This window comes from Castanea sativa, chromosome 1 (genome assembly GCF_040712315.1).
Source record: "Castanea sativa cultivar Marrone di Chiusa Pesio chromosome 1, ASM4071231v1".
Lineage (NCBI taxonomy): Eukaryota > Viridiplantae > Streptophyta > Magnoliopsida > Fagales > Fagaceae > Castanea > Castanea sativa.
In genome coordinates this window covers 54,885,216-54,894,826 of record NC_134013.1, presented here as the reverse complement: position 1 = coordinate 54,894,826, position 9,611 = coordinate 54,885,216, and the positions used below count along the sequence as shown (strand labels likewise).

Genomic DNA, 9,611 nt, shown 5'->3' with positions numbered 1-9,611 from the left:
GTAAAGTGTTTAAAAAGTTAATATGTAAAATACAAAAAATCGGTTTTTATACTAAAATAGACAATAACTTTTGCACTTACTGAGCAAATTCTTATGTGTAAAATTAAGCTATTTCTCTATTTTGCTTTGTCTTATGCAAATTCTCTAAGGTGAAGACTTTATATGGACCTTTGATGATTCAATAGTACAAGTTACAATGAGAGAATGGGCCTTTGTGTATTTAAATAATATTTTTTTTAATAACAATTGATTTAATTAATGTTTTATTTTATGACTTTGTTTACTTAAAATTTATTTTATGATTTTAATATTAATGTTTTAATAACAAATTGACTTGTCCCCAGATAGTAAAATTGACTAAACATTATTGTTATTATGTTGTTTAAGTGGCACAAGTCATATTCTTGCCACATCAATTTGTTAATCTTTTTTTTAGAGGGGGATGATAAAACTATTACAAATGATGGTACTAAAAGTTTACAAATTGATGTGACAAAGAATGTGATTGGTAGCACTTCAACAATTAAAATGGGTATTTAAATTACTTCTTATGATTGCTAACACAAAAATCTATAAGACCTATTAAATAAAATTTATAGTATTTTTGGCGTTAATAAAATTTTTGGACTTTCTTAACAGTGGATAAATTAAAAAAAGAAAGAAGTTAAAAACCACTTTTTTCTAAAAGAAAAAAGGGGGAAAAAAAAACTCTTTTCTCCAGTAGGGGGCCCTAAGTCATGGTTTGAGTGGCCTAGGCCTATAGTTGGCCTTTTAACCACCTCAAAATTATATTAAGTATGATCTTAAGCTGACTTAATTCATCACTTCCATCTAAATGATGTCGGAAATTCACAAAACAAAAATGAAAAAAGATGATGAAATAAGAGCATTTGCATCAAATAATGCAAAATAGAGAAATGTATCCCTTTTATGCATTCAACTTCCAAAATCACTTATATCAGTCAAGTTAAAAATGTGCAAATTTGCAAAACTGTTACAGTAACTATATATAAATTTACACTAACACTATTTACTTAGCATACAATTTTTTATTCCTCTTTTATGTATCCCAAGGTTGAAGAAAAATAGTGAATGGTGGTTATTTTGTGTGAAGAAAGAAATAATTTAAAAAATTAAGAAAAAAAATATAAATGTAATATAGTATAAAATAGATAATTTGATATGAGATGTTTTGAAAAGCGAGTATGTGACATAGGAAAAAAATTGATGTTAAAATAAATGAATTTTTTTGCACTTGAATGTTCTAATTATATAAATAATTCGGTCATATACATGTTTAAAGGTGCGTCCATTATGTATGTAATAAAATTAAAGTAGCTGGCCAAAGCATGTTACATGCAAGTAAAGTATTTGCAGAGACCATACGGGGACAGCTAAGCCTGTGATTCTAAGTAACAACTAACAATCTTCTTGAACAAAAGACAAAAGAATTATTTAGCTTTAATCACAATTGGTTCCACATATTTGGTCGTACTATTCTTTGTGCCTTAAAGTTTCTTCATATTTTATTCACACACAAACATAATTAGGCAGTTGAATGATTTTAATTACAATGGATAAAAATAGGTGAGACTCAACAAGAATTTAGATTAGATTTTTCAGCCTTCATTAATCATTTTTTTCCTTCTTGAACGTTCGTGGGTGTTCGGTGGTACCATGGAAAACATAAATTACCAAAAAAATGTTTCATGTGGTGAATAGACAATAAAAAACATGATCAAAAGATTATAAAAATATATTTTGAAAGGTTACCTATCACAAATAACCACGAACAAACTCTACACCAGACAAATTCTCTAGATATCAAGGTTCATTTAGCAAAAATTACTTTTGCCAACTATTTTACTATTTATACATCTTACTGTATCTTTTGGTACTATTTATGGGTCTCACTGTATTATTTCAGCTAATTTTTATATTTATTTATAGTACTATTATTAAAAAAATTTCAATTTCAGCAAAATAAACGGATCTTAAATCGACCTTAAAACTCCCTTTTTGCACTAATCTCACTCCATAAACTAATTGTTGATTCGCGTTGACTTGAATGTCTACTTTTTCGAAATGACATTTTTTTACTTAAATAAATCATTTTCCCACTTAAATTTTTGTGTAGATTCTGAATATTGGTTTTTCCCCCCTCTCTCTTTTTGGGGTATATTTGTGTGAACTAAGTTTTTTTAATCATATAATTAGAATTACACTAGATATTATGATTTTTCATGGGAATCAAATCACAAAAATGATTTATGGCACACAACTGTAACCATACACTAAAAAAAGATATAGTTTTTTTTATTATAAAATAAATCATTTTTCATAAAACACTATTAGCTAAAACAAATAAAGTCTTTGTTCCAGCATATACTCAGTTTATTGTTGGAGAACAATAAATAAAAATAATTACTTATATTTTCACATTCTTTTTAAACTTAGCAAAGAAAAAAGATAAGTATATAAAAAAGGTTTAATTTTTTTCACACATCTAACATGTCATGTCAAGATAAAACATTGGGATTTTGTAAACCAACAACCAAAAAATTTATTAGTACTCCACCATGAACGGATGGTAACATGATAGGGTGGAGTGGGATTATAAATGTCCTGACTCCTATTCCCTTTCGGGGAGTAAAAAAACCAAAAACCAGCTTGTGGCAAGAGCAGATTATGTCAATGCAGTGCATGGGTGAAGACATTTTGCTATCCTAATTAGGTAGCCTAGCCATTAATGAGATAGAGATGAGGAAAAAAGGGGAGGGGTGATAATGTGGGTGATGAAAGAGAAAAAAATGACCGTGTTTAGGAGAAGATAAATAGAATATGTATAAAAATATTAAATTATAAATAGCATATGTATAAAAAAAAATTAAATTACTTAACATAATACATAAAGAACTATTAAATTATGGCTAAAATGCAAATTGCTCTATTTAAGTTTCAAATTTATTCAATTAAGACATTTCGTCAAATTTCATTGAAAAATTATTATTAAAATTTTTTTTTCTTATATAAATTTTTTTTTTGAGATTTTTTTTTTCAAAAAATATTTTTTATTAGTTAATTGCATACTTAATGGAATTTTTTTCAACAGAATTGGATGAAAAACCTGAATTGAATAAATTTGAAATTTAGAGAATTCGATTAAAGGAGAGTAAAATTAAAGATTACAATTTGCATTATAACCTCAAATTATTATTTTATATATATACACACACATGAGACAAGCTTTGCAAAATCCATTCTTGCCTTGTTCTCTCATTGGGATGGGGAAAACTCATGTGAAGTAGGCAAGGTGAGAAATTTGTTTAATTTTTTGCTATCCTACTCCTACTTGGGTGTATTTGGAAAGAAATTGCAAAAGTAGAGCAACAAACATAAAAGGAAAAAAGTATAATTTAGGGAACAAAAATATATACCCAAATACAAGGCACCTAACATTAAAAATATTCTCTTATACTTTGATGGTTTTGAAGTGGCAGCGGCAATTCCCAGATAAAGACAAGAGAAATTGGTGGGAGAGAGAGGGAGACAAACGCGCCTCAGACACCGTATGTAATGTAAGTGTAACCCATATTTCACTGAGATTTAAAGATTTCGCCTTTTCCCACTTCTACGTTATTTCATAAAAGTTTGAAATTTTTTAAAGTTTTGAATTTTCAGAAGGAGAAGCAACCTATGACTTTGATCGGGTAGTTGATTAGGGTTTTTAAGGATTCTGAGATTCATCGGAGATTTTTGTTCCCAGCTAGCTCCATTTAGGTAATTCATTTTACTAGTTTGTTTCTGTGTTTATTTATTTATTTTTCAATACAATTAATATTGTTGCATTTTAGACATGGAAAATGTTACAGTAATTTTCATTTTCAATTGCAAAAGAGAACTACCCGATAAATTTTGAGTGGTTTAGATTTGTTTTTATATTTACTTTTTTTTTTTTTTGAATTTTTGTTGAGTTTAGAGTAGTGGGGTTTTTGTTTGAGCTGTGTGTATGTGACTATGTGTGTGTTTTGAATACAATTAATATTGTTGCATATACATAGAAAATGTTACAGTAATTTGCTTTCTCAAATCCAACAAAGACTTACCCATTAGATTTTGAGTGGCGTAGATTTAGATTTATTGTTCGTTATATTTATTTGTTTATTGATGAGCTTAGTAATGGGTTTTTTTGGGTGTGGAAAAAGATGATGTTGTCGAAAGTTGAAGCTGGGAAGAAGCCTGGTGAGGATTCAAGTAATAGGAGGTTGTTAAATGAGATTGAAGCTATAAGCAAAGCCCTATACCTAGACAAAAATCCAGCTAGGAGTTCAATTCCTAAGGTCAATACTCGGTCCAAATCGGCTGGAAAAGCCCACTTATCCGATCCCAATTTGAAGCTTAAACATGGTGAAGATGACTCGTCGCACAAGGAGAAGGAGAAGGAGAAGAAGTCGTCCATTTGGAATTGGAGGCCTTTGAAGGCCTTTTCCCATATCCGAAACCGTAGGTTTAACTGTTGTTTTTCTCTCCTAGTCCATTCAGTTGAAGGGCTGCCCTCGGATTTCAATAATTGTAGTCTTTGTGTGCATTGGAAGAGGCGAGATGGGATCTTGGTGACTCGTCCGGCAAAGGTTTTGCAAGGCATGGTGGAGTTTGAAGAGAAATTGACTCTTACATGCTCAGTTTATGGTAGTCGGAGTGGACCACACCATTCGGCAAAGTATGAGGCGAAACATTTTTTGCTCTATGCTTCTGTGTATGGTGCACCAGAACTTGATTTGGGGAAGCATCGGATTGATCTCACAAGGTTGCTGCCTCTGACTTTGGAGGAATTAGAGGAGGAAAAGAGCCCAGGGAAGTGGTCGACGAGTTTTAAATTATCGGGAAAAGCTAAAGGTGCATTGATGAATGTTAGTTTTGGATATTTAGTGATTGGTGATAATCCCGCTGCTCCTGGAAACCCTGAGGTGTTAAATACAAGGCAGAACAGTCGGAGTATCGTTAAAGCAGAGATGAAATTTGGTCAAGGTGATGGCTGGAGCAGAGTTCAGCGTGTCGGAAGTCTTCCTAGCATAACAAACCAACTGTCTGGTGTTACATCACGGTCTGTGGAGAACATAAAAGATCTTCATGAGGTTTTGCCTATTTCAAGGTCAGAACTTGCCAGTTCAGTAGATATTCTGTATCAGAAATTGGACGAAGATAAGATGGATTATCCAGTTGATAAGCCTGAACTTAATGCCTTTACTGAACATCTTGACCCCATCAAACCATATTCTGATCCTTTAACTGAATCTGGTAAAGAAAATGTTGAAACTGAGTGTGAAGATAATGAGTTTTCTGTAATTGAACAGGGCATAGAAATGCCATCAAAGGAGCCTGTGAATTCAGAGGAATCAATTATAGAGGTTGCTGATGCTGCTCCAGTAGAAAGTCCTGACATTGAAATTGACACTGGTGTACAGGTAGCTTTTGAGGATGGCACTAAGCTTGAAACCCAGGATGACGAAATGGGTCGATGTGACTCTTCCAAAGACGATGTCACATGCACCAAAGAAGCACTCATGAAAGAATTAGAGTCAGCTTTAAATAATGTGTCAGAATTGGAGACAGCGGCATCAGAGTCTCCAGAAGACCATGAGAACTATTTGGACTTTGAATCGGATTATAAAACAACTAGTAAGGGGAAGTCAATTAGCTTGGATGATGATACTGAAACCATTGCGAGCGAGTTCTTAAACATGCTGGGAATAGAACATAGTCCGTTTGGCTTGAGTTCTGAGAGTGAGCCTGAATCCCCAAGAGAGCGACTGTTAAGACAATTTGAGAAGGAGGCCCTTGCTGGGGGCTGTTCTTTATTTGATTTTAATGAAGGCAGTGGTGACCAAGTAGAATGTGGCTACAATGGTCCAAGTGACTCTGGGTGGGGGAACTTGTCTGTGGATTCTGAACTCTCATCAGTGATTCAGGCTGCCGAGGAGGAGCATCAGATAGCATCTCAGGCAGAAAGGAGCAAAACAAGGGCCAAAATGTTGGAAGACCTGGAGACAGAATCCTTAATGCGTGAGTGGGGCTTGAATGAGAATGCTTTTCAACATTCTCCACCAAAAAGCTCTGGTGGTTTTGGGAGTCCAATTGATATACCTCCTGAAGATCCATCCGAATTGCCTCCTCTTGGAGAAGGGTTAGGCCCTTTTCTTCAAACAAAAAATGGAGGATTTGTCCGCTCTATGAATCCTACCCTTTTCAAGAATGCTAAAAATAATGGGAGCTTGATCATGCAGGTTTCAAGTCCAGTTGTGGTACCTGCAGAAATGGGTTCTGGGATAATGGAAATATTGCAGTGTTTGGCTTCAGCGGGAATTGAAAAGCTTTCTATGCAGGCAAATAAGTTGATGCCTTTGGAAAATATCACTGGAAAGACAATGCAGCAAGTAGCATGGGAAGCTGCACCCACTTTGGAGGGACTTGAGAGGTTTGTTACAAGCTTAATCTTTCTTTCTGTTTTATGTCTTTAGGTAAATGTTATCTTGATTGTATATTATCTCTTCCTGGCACAGCCTATCTTTGTTGCAGCATGAATCAGTCGTTGATCAAGACATGTTTGATGGGCAAAAGATAATTAAAGGGAGGTCAGCCAGACCCAGGTCTAATAACTTGGGTCCTGGCTCTGTAGGCAATGAAATGGGCTCAGAATATGTCTCCCTTGAAGATCTTGCTCCTTTGGCTATGGATAAGATTGAAGCGCTTTCAATGGAAGGGTTGAGAATACAATCAGGGATGTCAGATGAGGATGCACCTGCAAACATTAGTGCACAGTCTATTGGGGAAATTTCAGCTCTCAAGGGCAAGGGGATTAACATCAGTGGGTCCCTAGGTTTGGAGGGAGCTGCAGGATTGCAATTGTTGGACATGAAAGACAGTGGCGATGATGTTGATGGGTTAATGGGCCTCTCATTATCTCTTGATGAATGGATGAGGCTGGATTCTGGTGATATTGATGATGAAGATTGTATCAGTGAACGTACTTCTAAAATTCTTGCAGCACATCATGCTAACTCTTTGGAAATGATCCGTGGAGGTTCAAAGGGTGAGAAAAGACGGGGCAAAGGCTCTAGCAGAAAGTGTGGTTTACTGGGGAACAACTTCACAGTAGCACTTATGGTGCAACTTCGTGATCCTCTACGGAATTATGAGCCTGTTGGTGCACCAATGCTTTCTCTTATTCAAGTAGAGAGGGTATTTGTCCCTCCAAAGCCCAAAATATACAGCACGGTTTCACAGGTAAGGAGCAGTAATGAGGAGGAGGATGAGTCTGAGTCAGCAGTAAAGGAGACAAAGGAGGAAACAAAAGAAGATAAACCTTCTGAAGAGGAAGGCGTTCCTCAGTTTAGAATCACTGAAGTCCATGTTGCAGGTTTGAAAACTGAGCCTGGAAAAAAGAAGCTTTGGGGTACCTCAACCCAGCAGCAATCTGGTTCCCGCTGGTTGCTAGCTAATGGAATGGGAAAGAGCAACAAACATCCATTTATGAAGTCAAAGGCTGTTTCTAAGTCTGCTGCCCCGACAACAACAAAAGTGCAACCTGGTGATACCTTGTGGAGCATCTCATCTCGTGTTCATGGTACCGGAGCTAAATGGAAGGAATTGGCAGCATTAAATCCACATATACGGAACCCTAACGTTATTTTACCAAATGAAACTATCAGGCTGCGCTGAGTGGTGCATGCAATATGATCTGGATTGTGATGGGTTTCACCCTTCAACAAAAAATGGTTGATCTCATTGTATTTGCTAGTCAAGGTTGGTAAATATTTGTTAATCACGGGCCAGATTAATTAGTCCATCTTGCAATGAGATTGCTATGGAATCCATACCTTAAATGGCTTGAGACAGAACAAGGTTGGTGAGTTCTGCTTGTGGGGTGTTCTCTTGTATCTACTGCAAATATGGTCAACGGATATTTATACATGCAACACGAGATGAAAGATGATTGGTTTTGCCATATCTTCATATTTTTTCTTCTGTAAATCTGTTATTTATGTAATTATGCATGCTTGAATTGTTATTTATGCACTATTGAAGGCATAGTTTCAGCCCACCCACATTAGCCAGTATTTGCATGCAAAAATAATGTTACAGTTGTGGTTTTCGTAGCAGCACCCAGTGGATTGTTTAGTGTGCTGAAGGATGGAGAGAATTTGTCACAGTAACTTTAATGAAGTTTCTTTCCCTGTATTCATTATTTTAACAAAGCGCGCTCGTGTCCTTAGTTTTTATTAAAGAAATACTATGATTTGCTAAAGTTGCATTTCTTTTTTTCTCAATAAAGGGGGGAAAAAAAGGAAAAAAGTCAAGGCACTGGAAGGAAGCAAACGCTGGAATGGGAGTGAGCAGCATTTTCTTCTTAAATTATCTTTCATGGTTGGCAAAGATAGCCATTTGTGCATGAGAAATTGTTGTTGCACACCATGAAGTGCACACACTGTACACACAACACTTGGAAACCGTATGTTCAAAACACGATTTTAGTTATAAATTTGAAATTGTGTTTTGAACTCACGGTTTTAGCTAACGTGGCACACATATACTGTACACACCGGTGTGCCATTAATAGCATAGCGTTGTGTATACGGTGATTTGAACCATAACTGCATTGCTTTGATAGTCAAATGACTCTGCCAACCATTCAATCTTGGGAACCCGGTCTCCTAATTCAGGCGAGTATGTTTCATTATTAAGAGCAGTGAGTGGCTAACAACCTAGCAGCAGGTGGAATGGAGCCCAATCAGCTTTGCTGGAGACAATTTCTAAATAGTCATCTTAAGCACATCATATTGTAAATCAGCAGAGATAGACATCAATGCCAGCATTTTTCCAACGTTAACAACTTCCTGACTCCTGACAATAACTGAAAGGATTGTCAATGACTTTTACTCAGTTGCATTTGGTGCAATAGCCTCTTTATCATTGAGCAAAGTCACTGGCTTGGCGCTATAGCCTAGCAAACTTGATAAGCTGACAAATTTGAAAATAATGATAATAATAATAACCTTGCAAGCATGATAAGCTGACAAATTTTGAAAATAATAATAATAATAATAATAATAAAACACAAAGTTTCTAGTTAATGGATTTTTTTTTCAAATAACATTAAATATTAAAAATTTAGTTAGTTGTCATGTTTTAAAACAATGATGAAAAATAGCATCTCGAGTTTCTAAAACTCGAGTTTATAAGTCTCGATTTGCAAGCGGTGGGAGCCGATGTGGACGAAAAATCCACGTGGAAGCATTTAAGACTCGAGTTTTAAATACTCGAGTTTTACCTTTCTTCATCTCTGTTCTTTCTCTTTGGGTTTCTTCATCTACTGGGTTTCTTCTCCTTCTTCTTCCTTTTGTTTTATTTTTTCCTTCTTCTTCGTTCTTCAACGGCAGATCTGTAGACTAGATCGTGCCTCTTCAAATCATCTCTTTGTTCTTCCTCTTCAGATCAAATCGTCTCTCTTCGTTCTTCCTCTTTAGATCAGATCATGCCTCTTCAAATTCAAATCGTCTCTGTTCTGAACCATCTCTATTCTTCGAATCGCCTTTGTTCTTGTTCAGATCGTT

The 9,611-nt window shown here is 35.3% G+C and overlaps 1 protein-coding gene across 4 annotated transcripts; it reads left to right on the top strand.

Annotated features, from left to right (window-relative positions):
• Window positions 1-3,459: 3,459 nt before the first annotated feature.
• LOC142613780 (protein PLASTID MOVEMENT IMPAIRED 1-RELATED 1) lies at window positions 3,460-8,256 on the top strand. 4 transcript variants are annotated; one of them, XM_075786302.1, is made up of 4 exons: window positions 3,460-3,578; window positions 3,668-3,780; window positions 4,206-6,475; window positions 6,561-8,256. In XM_075786302.1, exons 3-4 carry the CDS (start codon window positions 4,206-4,208, stop codon window positions 7,717-7,719), a joined length of 3,429 nt encoding a protein of 1,142 aa, XP_075642417.1. In that variant the 5' UTR covers window positions 3,460-3,578; window positions 3,668-3,780; the 3' UTR covers window positions 7,720-8,256. The 4 variants fall into 4 exon arrangements, with proteins under 4 accessions (XP_075642417.1, XP_075642394.1, XP_075642402.1 ...); XM_075786287.1 differs by having other exon boundaries at window positions 3,479-3,578; window positions 3,682-3,780; XM_075786279.1 differs by lacking the exon at window positions 3,668-3,780 and having other exon boundaries at window positions 3,468-3,578.
• Window positions 8,257-9,611: the final 1,355 nt, after the last annotated feature.

Bases quoted from the DNA above. Each gene is read 5' to 3' on its own strand.
- LOC142613780 (XM_075786279.1), top strand. From the start codon at position 3,483: ATGGTTTTGAAGTGGCAGCGGCAATTCCCAGATAAAGACAAGAGAAAT. The intron at 3,579-4,205 runs GTAAGTGTAACC...GTGTGGAAAAAG, and splicing joins CCTCAGACACCGTATGTAAT to ATGATGTTGTCGAAAGTTGA. The intron at 6,476-6,560 runs GTTTGTTACAAG...TTCCTGGCACAG, and splicing joins ACTTTGGAGGGACTTGAGAG to CCTATCTTTGTTGCAGCATG.